Source organism: Lontra canadensis, unplaced genomic scaffold, assembly GCF_010015895.1.
Source record: "Lontra canadensis isolate GAN:19392208 unplaced genomic scaffold, GSC_riverotter_1.0 scaffold17, whole genome shotgun sequence".
Taxonomy (NCBI): Eukaryota; Metazoa; Chordata; class Mammalia; order Carnivora; family Mustelidae; genus Lontra; species Lontra canadensis.
In genome coordinates this window covers 13,588,604-13,603,213 of record NW_022631011.1, presented here as the reverse complement: position 1 = coordinate 13,603,213, position 14,610 = coordinate 13,588,604, and the positions used below count along the sequence as shown (strand labels likewise).

The window sequence follows — 14,610 nt, the reverse complement described above, 5'->3', positions numbered from 1 at the left end:
GAGGCATCCAGTCTTCTGTGGATAAATATCGCTCCTGCCGATGAGGTCACACCGAGACAGGAACAGAGAGAGATGCACAGAGAAGCGAGCTATCTGTTCTAACTCATAACGGTTCATAAGAGGAGCGAGGATATTTTGCATGTGATAAGAAGAGTGCACCGAATTATTCGTTGAACTTAAAGGTGCGTGGGTTGTAATCATTAATGCTATTAAAAAAATATTTTGGGGCACCTGGGTGGCTCAGTGGGTTAAAACCTCTGCCTTCAGCTCAGGTCATGATCTCAGGGTCCTGGGATGGAGCCCTGCACTGGGCTCTCTGCTCTGCAGGGAGCCTGCTTCCTCCTCTCTCTCTGCCTGCCTCTCTGCCTACTTGTGATCTCTGTATGTCAAATAAATAAAAAAAATCTTAAAAAAAAAAAAGAAATATTTTGGTAAGCCTTCTGAGAGCTTGGGAGGATTGCACTTTTCCGCCCACTTTGAAGTTAGGTGTGACTAGGTGATTTATTTTGCCAATAATATGTGCTAAATTCAGAGTAGGAGCTTAAAGAGTCCAAGCAAAACTGTCCTCTTCCTTGCCACGGCAAGAATGACAAGTCAAATCGTGGAACTGTTATGAGCCTGAGGATTGGTATAAGAAGGACCTTGAACAGAGATCCCAGCCAACCTACCGTAGTAGATAGGTGACATGAAGAGAAATAAGCCAGTAAGATTTGGGATTGTTGGGACACCTGGGTGGCTCAGTGGGTTAAGCATCTGCCTTAGGCTCAGGGTCATGATCGCAGAGAGTCCTGCATTCTCCCTGCTCTACGGGGAGTCTGCCTCTAACTCTGCCTGCTGCTCCCCCTTGCTTGTGCTCACTCTCTCTTTCTTTCAGTCTCTCTAACAAATAAATAAAGTAAAATCTTAAAAAAAATTGGGGGATTGCTGTTATGACTCCTTAGTCTAGCCTCCCCTAATCTGACTGATAATAGGCTTTGGTATCAAGAAGGCCCAGAGTGGCTGATGACAAGAGAGCTGAGACCTGGGGATGGAAGGATGGAAATGCGTGTTATGGCACGGAACACCACTTGGTAAAGGCTACTTGCTCTTACTTAGCAGATCGCTTCTTTAATAATCTTCCACTCCAAGGTTGGAAGACAGAATGTTGACAATGTGCCTTGGTCGCTGTTAGTAGCATCCAGCAAGAGCTACAGAAAAAGAGATGATCTCACAAACAAAGTTGGCCCATTTATAAGCAGAAGTGAAAGGAAATGGGAGTCCAGAAATCCAGGAGTGTGCAGTACTGGAATAAGTAATCTTTTTGAATCTCACCTGGTAAAAGATTTCGGTTTTGTGCATCATACACAAAATGAGGTGCATTTTAAGCAAAATAGCTTAATTACAACTCAGCTGACAAAGACAAAATTAAAGATATGGCTTTCACAGTAATTTTACCACATTAGAGTATCTTGGAGGAAAGTTTCAACAAAGGATGAGATACCCAGTAAAAGAGTAAAAAGGTGTGTGTGTGTGAGAGAGAGAGAAAGAGAGAGAAAGAGAGAGAGAGAAAGGGAAATTTAAAAAAAGAAGAAGGAAAAAGCAATCTAAGAAGTATATCGGAAAAGAACTGTGGATGCGGTTAGTGGCCATGGAGTGGATATAACATGAAAAGACAGCTACGCTTTCTAGGGAGTTAACTGCCAAAAGACCCCCAGTCTGGATTAAAACAGGCTATGAAAATTAGAGACTTAAATATCTACAGACATGAAAGGTACTTAAAAACTCTTCCGGGGGTACCTGAGTGGCTCCGTGGGTTAAAACCTCTGCCTTCAGCTCAGGTCATGATCCCAGGGTCTTGGGATGGAGTCCCGCATTGGGCTCTCTGCTCCTCAGGGAGCCTGCTTCCTCCTCTCTCTCTCTGCCTGCCTCTCTGCCTACTTGTGATCTCTGTCAAATAAATAAATAAACATTAAAAAAAAATAAAAATAAAAACTCTTCTGCCCCCAGGAAGAGCATAGTCTCAAGTTTTCTTCAGATATGTCCAAAGAAGATAATGGAAAAAGAAGCGTCTCCCATAAGGTGGAGCCAGGGGCCACGGAGAACAAAGGACAATGATCAGAATTAGGGAGGGCCCAGATCAAGGAACACAACCCTTCAGCATGTCTGTTTGGTGGGCCTGCTAAAGTGCTATGCTCTTTCCAGATGAAAATGCTTCTCGTGCTCATCCTGTCCCTAATCCATTACTCTGCAAGATGTCGGAGGAAACTAGGTAATTTGATTGTTTAGTTTGTTTCCAGATCAAGATCAAGAACAAATGAGCCCAATACTGGAATGACTGTCCATCACTCAGAGATCATCACTGAACTTGATGATTTGTGGTGCTCTCCCTTGTGTGGAGGAGCAAGGGTACTTTGAGCATGGCCAGGAGAGTATGTGGAATATCTAATGTCCAGGAGGGCAGATTATAGTAGGCACACTGTGCTGCTCACCAGATACTTTGATTCTCTTCTTCCTGAACCCGGGGAAGATTGCGCTTCCCTGTCCCCTTAAAATGGGGTGTGGTTTTGTGACCGAGCATAAATGCTGTCACTTTTAAGTGCCAGTGCAAGACACCAACAGCATATGCTCCCCCCATGGTGTTGATGGTAGAGATCTATGTTAAGATGCAGCCCCACACGCTTGGATCCCTGCCTGCCTCTGATGAACAGGTGTTCTCTTCCAACTCACATTGGACATGTAGCATGAACGAGAGATAATTTTTTTTTTTTTTTTGGCTTAAGACCCTGAGATTTTGGAGTTGTTTCTTACCACAGCATAATCTCGCCCAACCTGACTGATACACATGGCTTCATGCTAGAAATAGAAATTTCATTCTGAATCAAAGGTGTGTCTTCTTTCCCAAACTCCTGGTGATAAGAGCAGAAGGCAAGATTTAGTCATTTGCTTTGCTCTGGTTATATGCAAAATAGACTAAAGTAGAATAAAAATTTTTTAAGGAACAACGATCTTCCCAATACTGAGCCTACACAACCTTATGGGTATTATTTTATTTAATTCTCACAATAACTCTAAGAGGTGGGTAGAATTACATTTGCTTTGCAGGTGAGAAGGCTCAGGGTGAAAAAAGCATACCAAGATTTCAGTCAGCCAGTGCCTGGGGGTGAATTTCAATTTAGATCTCTCCATCCTGAAAGATAAGGCTGTGTGTGTGTGTGTGTGTGTATGTGTGTAGGGGGTGGGTTTTGTTTTTCCATTTTTGACACTGCCTCAAAGTTAAAAATGTCAAGAAATTTGTATTAAATTATGGCTAGTCAATAATATTAAATGCAAATTTTATCACTTACATATCATGACTTGCAGTTTAGTCCATAAACCAAGATAATATTCTTAATCTCTAGAATTAGGATATTCATTCAATTAACCTATACGAGTTTTATTCTCTGAATGTGGTACTATGACAAGTATATTGGATCCATTTAGATTTTCATGAGTGAAATGGGTCAGCACAGATTACAACCCATTCATCTGCTTGGATTCTTGACTAATGGCACTTGCTGGTGAGACAGATTGGTGTGGTCCATGAGGCAGCACTGCTTGATGGAAATACAGAGACCAGTGTTCTATTCCTCATCCTGCCACTAAATCATCGTGTGGCTCTGGGTATGACACCTTCTTTCAGTCACTTAAAGTAAAAGCCAAATTTGTGAACCTGCCATAGAAGAGCCTACATGGTCCGGTTTCTGCGAATGTCTTCCGTCCAGTGTCCTCTCTTTCTTCAGAATCCCAGCTCTTTGATTTTGGCCACACATCTTCTTTCTACAGGATCTTTGTACTCATTATTAACTAACTGAAACAATCTTCTTTTCACATCTTTACTTGGCTAACTGTCTCATCCTTCAGTTCCCAGCTCAAATACCTCTTGGATGGCATCCTCCAAGAAGGCTAAACTAGATCAGGTCTCTCTGTTACAAGATCTTATATACATACCTTTTATACCTTTCTGCTCTTCCTTCATATAACTATCAGATTTTGTTATTATATACTGCTATCTGGGATTATTTATTAATGTCGGTACTCCCCCCAGCTCAAACATTGGTGAAGGCATGATAATATTTGCTTTGAGTTGGCCTTGTTTTCTTTGCATTGAGAACAATGGCTGCTACCCAGAAGATATCAATTACATTTATTGAATAAATGAAATTAATGTGTAAAATGAGAGGGCTGGGTAAAGAGATCATCTAATCTCCTAGTATTCACATTCATTGGCTTGGCCAGACTTAGTCTGCATTTGCCTAGGAATGACACAGAGCACATTTAAGTAGCAAATATGACTCATTCCCCCTGTGTACTAGACTCAGTAGCAAGTACCACAGCTTGTATGTAACGAAAGCCTTGGAATTATTTGTACACATGCTGTTGTCTGGAGGAAAAAGCAACTTCTATATTTCTGGAGGTATAAACCAGAAAGGAAGCCAACTAGTTTTTCCAGGCACCCAACTGCCTTGAAATACAGTATTTTAGAAGTGACCACCACACATATTTTTTAAAAAAATCTATGAAAAATCCACTAATGCACTGGTGCGTGAATACACAGTAGCAAATAATTCAAGATATATAGCAATGTGCAGCCATGTATCTCAAATTAGAATTGAGCTCATTGAAGGTAAAATTAGATGCTAACATATTTAAAAAGTCCAAACACAATTCTCTTTCCTTCTTTGTCCAAAGTCATGGAAACAATCACTCCATGAACTGAAATAAAAAGTTCCAGACTAAGAAAGGACAACTGTCCTGCTATTGTATAAAGTTTTTAGATCACTATGTTTTCACTAACACCTCTCAGTTCTTTCAGTTCGTTCTTTTTTTTTTTTTTTTTTGGACAGGGGAGTCGCAGAGGGGGAGGGAGAAAGAAAATCTTAAGCAGGCTCCACACCCAGCAGAGCCCAAGGTGGGGCTTGACATGGGGCTTGATCTCATAGTCCTGAGATCAAGACCCTGAGAACATGACCTGATTCAAAATCAAGAGTCATATATTTAACCGACTGAGCCACCCCGGCACCCCACTCAGCTCTTAATTCTTCAACCGATCTTAACAATTCCATGAAATAGTCCCATATAATATGGTTCTTGCTGACTCCTCCAGCCACACCACCTACTTTCCCAGCCTCAGATTCTCCTACAGATGCACAAATTCATTTCAGTTTCTAGAAGGCACTAACTCTGTCTTGTCTTTTGGCATTCCCAGTACTAGACCCTCTTACTAAAATACTTTTTCATCTGCTTCTTTGCCTTGATACTTCCTATCCATTTTTTCAACTTTACAGAAGGTCACTTTGAGGAAAGTTTCCCTAACTTTTCATATTTGGGGTCTTTTTTCTCTGCCCCCCCAGCACCCTGAGCTCTATTCCTCAACACTCCATATTGTAATTGCTTCCTTAGTTTCTTCAGAGGGGAAATGATCTTATCCGCATTCTAACCCAGCACAGGGTGGGTATTCAGTAATCGCTCATTACATGAAGGAATGACGTCTGTAAATAACTCTAAATTCTTCCCAGGCAGTTTCAGAGTCATTCTGGAAGCACCTAATTGTTTTCTGAGGTTCCCCTGCAATGAGAAATGCACTATGTATGGGATCTGCATCCCTGTCTAGAAACGAAATTAAATAAAATTAATTTGTGGGGTTTAGGTCTAAAGATAATATAAATAAAGGAAACCCACAGCTATAAAACCCTCAATTGACTCACTTTTTAATTCTTTCTAAATAAATACTCAAAAGAAATAAATATTAGCTTTCGACTAACTTGACTTTCTCTCCAACATATATCCTCAAAGAAATAAACTGAAGTCAAAAAAACAGAGGGGGCCAAGGACAGAAGTCCAGGTGAAAGGATCACTGTGCAGGCTTATTACTTCCTGAATAATCAGCGCTTATTAGGTATCGGGTATGATCAAACCTGTGTTTATCTTTCAGAACTGAGTTTCACGGTCTTCTATAGGATTTGCTTTCTTGGTACTATTCCTTTAACATTTAAGGAAAGTATATTTTATTTTATTTTCTTTAAAAGATTTTATTTATTTGTCCGAGAGAGAGACAGAGAGAGTACATGCACAAGCAGGGGGAGCAGCAGACAGAAAGAGAAGCAGGCTTCCCACGGAGCAGGGAGCCTGATGCAGGACTCGATTCCAGGACCCCGGGATCACGACCATAATCAAAGGCAGATGCTTAAACCGACTGAGCCACCCAGGCGTTTCCGGAAAGTATATTTTAAAAAAAAGAATGAAGGGGCACGTGGTTTGAGCAACTGATTCTTAATCTCGGCTCAGGTAATGATCTAGGGGACGTGAGATCAAGCCCCTTGGCAGGGCTATACACTGGGCTTGGAGCCTGCTTGGGATTCTCAATCTCTCTTGCCCTCAACCACTCCCCATTCTTAAAAAAAAAAAAAAAGAAGAAGAAGAAGAAGAGTCCACCAGCCTCTGATCTTTGTGATTCTCCTAAAAGAAATCACTGACACCCAGACCCTGGAACCGTCCTGTGTGGATGGGAACAAATTCAACGTCCTCCAGGGATCAGAGGAGTCCGCCCAGGACATCTCCACACAGTGGTTTCCTTTCTGTCCCGCCGCTGAAAAATACACGGCCCCCAACTGCACTAACAGGAAGAGAACAGAGCCACAAGTCAACTGAAAGGAAGAGAGAAAAGAAGGCATTTCCCCCTACCTCTGGCAAAGGGAATGAAGGTGGCCAGAAGAAGGAAGATACCTAAGTTAGTTCTTCTAATTTTCATCCTGACATTATTCAAGGGAAGTCGTCATGGGCACATGGAAGGACAGATCTTTGTTTTGAAGTCCTTTACCCCCTCATCACTCACGGAAAATAGTAACAAGCCATTAACAAGCAGAATGTCTCATCTGAAATGCAGGAGGAAGGAAGTCCGTCCCCAGGAAACGCCTCTCCCCACCAGTGAAGGACTCGGCCAGTGGTGAGCATGAAGAAAGTAGATGGCTCCTCAGTGCTGTCTCTTGGTGGTGGGGTGGGGGTAGGGGGGTTCGGCAATATAAAGGACTTCTACACGTGGACTTCATAAAAACTTTGTGTTATAAAATGTTATAAAAATGTCTAAAGCAGTCACGGGAAATGTTTCGTTTGATCTCTGCACCAAGGATTTAGGGCCTGCAAAGTGCAGGAGGCATGTTTTTTACACTGGCCATTTTAGTATTCATGTCTCCTGTACTGCTTTCTAATAAGTTAAGAATGAAACGGGAGACTGCGTGCAGGAGTGAGAAATGCAGGGGAAGCAGTACTGTAAAATAAAAATGAACGAAAGTGCATCCCAACTTCCCTTCTATTATTAACAGTCGAGAGAAAAACAATGCCAATTTTACTGTTACTACTTAACATTTTACACTGACAGAAGGACTTTACAGTCATATTTACGTGTTATTTCCCAATACTTATTCTGCGAGAGACCACGGAGCTCCGTCACTATTCTCAACATTAATTATATAATGTTATATTAAATGATTTTTCCAAAGGGGCAGATAAAAATGCGATCTGTGTCAGCATGTTACCAATACAATCTTTTCAGTGGGAGTAATTGTTCCCTTTGCTGTTTGGGTAGACCAGACCGCTGACTGGCTGGCGGTTGGATTTTGTTTTCTTTTATGCCCTGTCGATCCATTTTCTCCCTTCTACTCACCCTTCTCCATTCAATTTATTATTATTTGTGTACCCCTTAAACTGTGATTCTAAAATATCACATAACAGGGTAAGATCCAAAGAGAGTAACGACTGCCTTTCCTTTGCATTCTTCTTTGTTATCTGATTCGGGTAAGCCATGTGGTTCCCATAACTGGGTTTCTGTGCTCCTGCCTGTGGAATGCCATCTTTCTCGAAGGAGCGTTTTTATGAAACAGGCTGAGACATCTGTGTTCAAGCCACATGGGCAAAGGATTCTAAGAGTCAGAGGCTCTAGCTGAGTCGGGTTTTAGGTTTTTGCTAGTTAGTTTATTTGTCAGTTCCTATGGAGATGGCCATTTAATCAATAAGCAGACCCCAAGCCTGGCCCTGTCTGCTAGCATTAACTGTCATCCACATCTCCCTGCCAGTAAGTTTAGAGGTCCTTCAGGGGCAAAAGAATGACAGTGGGAAGCTCTGCAATCCCTAATGTTTCGCTGGATTTAGGGAGAATTTGGATTTTTTTTTTCTATTCCAGTAAGAAACATTTCTTCCTTGTTAGATGGTCCGAATAGCATGGAAACCTGTCCGTGACCGGTCCTATTTATTAGCCAAATAAGATGCCTTAATTAAAAAATACATACCTCAGCAGAAATCATCCAGATAAACTGTCTATCTCTCTCCAACAAACCTGGAAAATATGCCTTCACTTGGGGCCATGTAGTCACAGCCCAGCAGGTAATAAACTCTATTTTTTAAAGTACGAGTCCCAGGGAAATCAAGAGTGTAAGTGGAGTAGACATTTATTTCAAAGCTGTAAGCATGCCTGACTATAGAAAAGAGGTTCGAGACCTTTGAGTATGCTCCTATTATAAGAACTTTTCTATACATTCATGTCTTTATTTTCTTCCATTTCAAACCTGGTGAATGGAATCGACTGGCCGTCATTTATCTCTCCTTCTGAGTCTGTAGATTACCACATGCAATGTAGGAAAACTATGGAAACTAGGTTCCTGGCTCCGGGACCGCGGGTCAGAGTGCTGTATCTGTTGCCCTGTAATTGGTCTCCCCTCTGCATGGAAAGTTTGAGTTGACTGACATCTCTAGGGTGTAAAGGTCCACACAGTCCTTGTCCTCAGAATGGTGGTGTTGTGATAATAATGGCCATGACACCTGCAGTTGGTTGCACTCACGCTACGTGCTAGATGACTTATAAACACAATTTTATTTAGAAAAATACTCCAACTGTGCTGACAAAATGAAGAAGCCACGACTTGGGAAACTGACATGTCTGGATCAAGGTCAAAGACATGGGTTTGAACTCAGGTCTGACTGTTTCAAGTTTATGCCTTCTTACCGCATCCTTCTAAGTTAAGGTGAAAAATTTGAGCAGGGTGACCCTACGTTCCCATCTATCCCTATTGTCCCAGCATAATCAATAGGTCCCCATGTCATGCTCTGAAGTGTCCCCGTTTGGAGACTAAATGATCACTCTGTCCTCAAAAAAGCTTTTAAATGAACCTAAGACTTTTCTTAGAGTATTACTCATGATGTTTTAATTAATCCTTTTGCCTTTAATGAAGGGCTTCAAACCAGTAGCAAACTGGGCCTTGCCTGGTGTATGTGGGAAAGCAGATGGGTTTGTGAATGCCTATCACTTCTTTTGCTTCTATGTCTCTGTCCTCTCTCTTCGGGAATCTTTGTCTTTCCTTTTTCTGCTCTCCTCCTCCTAGCATCCGTGTCTTATTCTATGTAGGCTTTCTCTAGTGATCAGTGTCAGATAATCGATTCTTTGGTTTTACTTTAAAAATACAGCTTGGTCACTCATTCAGATGTTCAAATCTCAATGAATGGTCGATATGAATGGTCCTTTTATCAAAAAAGAGAGTGAAAACCATTTTAAGGATCTGTAATTTATTTTTCTTCCCTCCTTCTCCTTAAGCTTCCCGCTACTATCCCCCCACTTCTTTCGTAGTGTATGGGTGTCTGGGGAGCTTCCTCGTCGCAGATCCTGGACAATGCTACTGGCGGTCTCACTGGGGTAAGCCAGCTCCGAAATGCATTATTTTAAGCACCACCTCACATGTCTTTGCGTCTCTTCTGCTCTTACGGGCAAACTGTTGTCCTATTCCTATTATTTTAAAGGGCTTTTAGTACGAGGAAAGGAAATGATTTTTTAAAAATCTGATAAAACATATAACTGCTTAAAAGACACATGCCATAAGAAAATCTAACTTTCTCTTTTGTTGGTTTTAAATGTATGGCTTTGATTTATGGATCAAAATTACTCATTTATTATTTTATCTATACAGCTCTGGGCAATTTTGACAGTTAAAATTTGGTTTTATTGACCAGTGCAGCCACTGTGCCCACGAGGGGACCGGAGCACACAGCCTGCTGCACTCAAGAAATGATGATTTTTGATTCTATGACTGAGTCAGATTGGGAATCGTAACCGATGTAACAATAAGTTCCAAATCTCAGTGCCCAAGGCAAGAGGTTTGCTGTAAAACACAATCACCCTTTCAGGGGGTGCGGAAGAGACCGTTGGGTGGAAGTTCGCAAGCACAGTGGAATGCAGCTGGGACAGGCCGCGGATGTCTGTCCATCCACACTGTGTGGCTGTTGCTACCGCTCTATCTAGGGCCGGGTTTCTCTAAGACCCAGTCCCACAGACTACAGGCGAATGAGCAGAGAATGTCTAAAAGGCAACATGAACGTTAGTTACAAAGACAATGAATGAAACACCCCTTATGATGTGAGAAAATTTACTGGGGCTATTAACCAACCTTCCACTTTTCGGTAAGCAAAAAAAAAAAAAAAAAGAACGGAGGCATTTCTTTCAGAACATCTCTGTGACCCACCCCCTCTGTGTCACAGAGACACAAACTCTCGCAGGGCTTTGAGTCCACCAAATAGGCCACCTCTGCAATGTTAATTTAGTCTTTTACTCCAAATCCCCTGTGATACATAAACAGACCTCCAAAGGGTAACAAATCAATAAAATGTCTAATTTGATTAGCTATGTTTTCAAATTCATTGAGACAGCTCTAAGCGGAAATAAACAGGTGGGTAAATAAAGAGAGAAGGCCACTCACTCGTGAGTATTTTCCATGTCTTCTTCTCATCATCGTAGTACTGAACCAAGTTGCTGGGGAGCCGGTCCGGCCCGGGAGGCAAGCCTCCAACCAGTAACAGCATTTTCTTGTTAGAGCGAATTCTTCACCCAAAACAAAAGAGGAGATGAATAACCACATTATTGTAGAGCCTTTTTAGTGGCGACGAAATCATAACCATCAAAAGAATGTTCCTTGCTTGCAGATTTCTATTTCATTTTTTCCTGTTTCTTCTCCCATTCATGTCTCAACAATTTTTTTTGAACCAAGCAGAAAAATGATCAGAAGAGCAGCATATCCCCATACTCATGGAATAATAAGCTCCCTTTATGCAATTTGTTAGAGGTTCATTCTAGAACGACCTTTTTCTTATATTATCCCTTTAAATCATCACTCTTTACAGCTGAGTACACATGAAATGCTCTGGAGTTGTACTAAGGTTAAGCATTAAAGTTGCATGTCAAAAATCGTATTAGTCAAAATCATTATTATAAGCCATTCTCCACTCAAAGAACCTTGAAAAAATTAAGGTTATGCAGAGAGTTTGTGAGCCAACTCTTTAATCACCCAGGGAACTTTGAATACCAGTTTGGTACAATTAGTTAGCACAGGGCTAACTGGGGTAGGTTAACCAGTATCAGGGAGACTTTTTGTTTGTTTAATTTAGCTGAGACTTCTGCCTTCATCTTCTTTCCAGCGCCCCCCCACTTTCCTGCCCCAGCACTCCCCCCCCACCCCCCCATCCCTGGGCACCACTGGCGACACAGCAGCACCAATTGGTAAAAATGAGACTGTGAGGTTGTTTTGAGCCTCCCCAGAGTGGAGCCCTGCCAATGCTTGCCACTGATCCAGCGGCATGAACCTGCTCAACTGTGCAAAGTCACTCTAATTCCCTCCCTCTGTTTTTCTACCTTCTCCCCCAGGGGGCAACCACTGAAAGGAGTGACTACCCACCCATCAAGAGCTGGCAATTCGCTGCTATTAACCGTGACTGTGATTCCCAGTCTGCCTGGCAGCTCCTGAGAACAGGCCTGCGACGTCTCATATGCAGTAAAAGCTGTAAGATGCACCCTGGCCGGCACACTCGACCTGATGGATGTGCGATCCTCGGGAAGGCTAATGGATTGAGCACACTTGCGATTGGAGCAGGGACGGGAGGCCCAGACCCCCACGAGGGGCCTGCTGATTTAACGGTCGCTTTACATATAATTGAACTTTTCATTTACCTGAAAGGCTGAAGGTGGTGGTGGAAGAAAGGGAACGACCATGACGGAAGGAAAAAAGTCAATAAATACAAAAAGGTCCCTCTTAAATATGATCGCGACCCATCGTGGGGGCTCTGAATCTGTTAGGAAATATTCAGCCCGTCGTTCGGATTCCAGGACGCTTGGCAAAGTATGCCCTTGTGGAGAAGCACTGTTTGTTGGTTAAGAACCTAACATTCGGAGAGTTAACTTAATACAGTTAATGACATTTCCATGTGAAGGAAGGGAACAGGAGAATTCCTTTAATGAAACTCTGGTGCCAGTGAATGCATTGTCTATGCCTCAGTAGAAAAAATGCCTTCTGGAGAAACTCCTATCAGGGAATTATGGATAGGTGGGGCTGGACTTCCAGAAGGATGCCTAATGTAATACCAGTTTGCAATATTAATTTTGTCATGCACAAAAAGCCGCCTTGCTTCTTTGAATTTAAGGTACCCATATGTACCCATATGCCTTACAGATCAGTGGTTGGGAAACAAAACCGGAATCCAACAGCAGAGAGCTCCATACTTTGAGGATTTGGGTGATTGGGGTGGTTTGCTAAGAGGGGTGATGGAAACTCAGTGTCGTAAGTAGCTTTCTATTAATTTGAAATGAGAACATACATCATTGATGTTCTTTATAATTTCCTAAATGCACGGTTATAGGACTAATAGAGGACTATTTTATTGTTGTCATTTTAGTCCAAATAATCAACCACTCGGTGAGTCTAAGACAAGTCAAGATGAGAGCAAGTACTCTTTTTCAGGCCGCTGCTACTGGGTACCCTGTGGAGACTTCTCCTGTTCAAATAGAAGGTGCCACTGTGTGGTTGTCTTGCCGTGACACCTCTACCTGCTGCCGGACTGCGGAGGTGGCAGACAGGCCGGGCCAATACCTATGCTTAGACGGGAGAGGAAAGGACTCAGGGCAGTGATAGTGGGACCGAAGCAATCTAATTCAATCTCTGTTTTGACATTTAAATAAAGGTACTGCTTTAAAAACATGTTTCATGAATGACAGATGGAGAGGAATGAATGACTTAATGATGCTGGTAAGGATGTTTCATTAATTGATAAGACCAGCTTCCCAGGACAAATCCACGTGGGTGATTTTCAACGGCAAATGAGATGGACCATCTCCGGAGATGAGGACAGGATCTAGAGTCTTTGTTCTCTCCGCCCAAATAGCCACTCTCTGCCATCTGTCCTCTAAGAACTGGCCGGAGACTACCGATACCTAAACCACTGAACAGTTGGCAAACGGAAACAACCTTCACCCCTGCCAACAGTGAGAGGATTCAGAGGGCTAGCTAGCTAGCATAGCAGCCACGAAAGCCTCCACATAAACTAAGATAAATCTCTAAACCATCCAGCCTCCTCAGGAAATGTGATGAAGAATTACATGGAAGGAAAGGAAACTCTACCTCCCTTCCTCATTGGTTGTGTGTTTTCTGTGAAGGAACCGTATTTTAAGGTCATCATGTATGGCCTTGTAGTGAGCGAAAACACATTTTACATCTTGCATTCCTATATTCGTATTATCATTCATTCAACTCAGTACGGCATTTCCCTTAGATTACTTTGTTTCTAAAGCTTGTGTCGCTCAATTTTCTAACTCAGTATCGACATTACTTAAGTCTAAATAAAGTTTAAAACGACTTTGTGAAGGTGAATCACATAGAAACCAAAAATAGGATAAAGTATGTGAGAAGTAGTAGAGGACAGAAGAAAGAAATAACACACAGACTCACAGAACACATGTGTCTTTCTCCCCATTTCCTCCATTGACTGTCAAAACAGCCTTAAAGCTACAGAAGTAACTCCATTTTAAAGGGACATTAGAAGGCTCCCATAGTAAAATAAAATGGCATAAAGAGTGTTCAGACTCTGGCCTCTTAACGCTACCAGGCCTACGATCTTTCTAAAATTCACGTTTATTTTTTTAAATTTTTATTTTACCATAACTTCTAATTAAGATCCAGATTGGGGAAAAAAAAAAGATCCAGATGACCAGGATTCTAGGGTTAATTTTCTTTTCCTTTTTTTTTTTTTTTAAATTAAGACTTTGTTTATTTGAGAGAGAGAGAGAGAAAACCAGCAGGAGGAGGGGCAGAGAGAGGAAGAAGCTGACTCCCCGCTGAGTGGAGCCCACCATGGGGCTTGATCCCCTACACCCCCCCACACCCCCTCTACACCATCCCCCCCTCACGATCATGACCTGAGCTGAAGTCAGATCCTCCTCAGCTGATTGAGGCACCCAGGAGAGCCCTTCTAGGACCAGTTTTCTATTCAGCAGAATAATTTTGTATAAATTACTTGGCTTTTTGGAGCCTCTGTTTTCTCATATTTAAATGGATTGATAGTATCTGACTTGCCTCTTCAAGGGGTTGTCATGAGGATTACATAAAAATGATAAAATGAAAGTTCTATGTAAACTCTAAAGGAAATTATTATTAATCTGTAGATATTGGCAATACAATGTGGGCTTCATTTCAACATACCAAACCTAGTTAAATAGTTAAAAAAGAAAAGTAATCTTTTCTACTGAGATTCTTGTTGAGTTCATGTATATACAAGCTAATTAAGAGGACA

The 14,610-nt window shown here is 41.9% G+C and overlaps 1 protein-coding gene across 2 annotated transcripts in view; it reads right to left on the bottom strand.

Annotated features, from left to right (window-relative positions):
* The window catches only part of KLHL14 (kelch like family member 14), a 96,198-nt gene that overhangs the window by 57,209 nt on the left and 24,379 nt on the right, over nucleotides 1-14,610 (bottom strand). For both annotated transcript variants that reach the window (XM_032859675.1, XM_032859676.1), the window contains one exon: nucleotides 10,755-10,876. In XM_032859675.1, coding sequence (XP_032715566.1) covers nucleotides 10,755-10,876 — 122 coding nt within the window. The remainder of the gene's footprint in view (nucleotides 1-10,754; nucleotides 10,877-14,610) is intronic.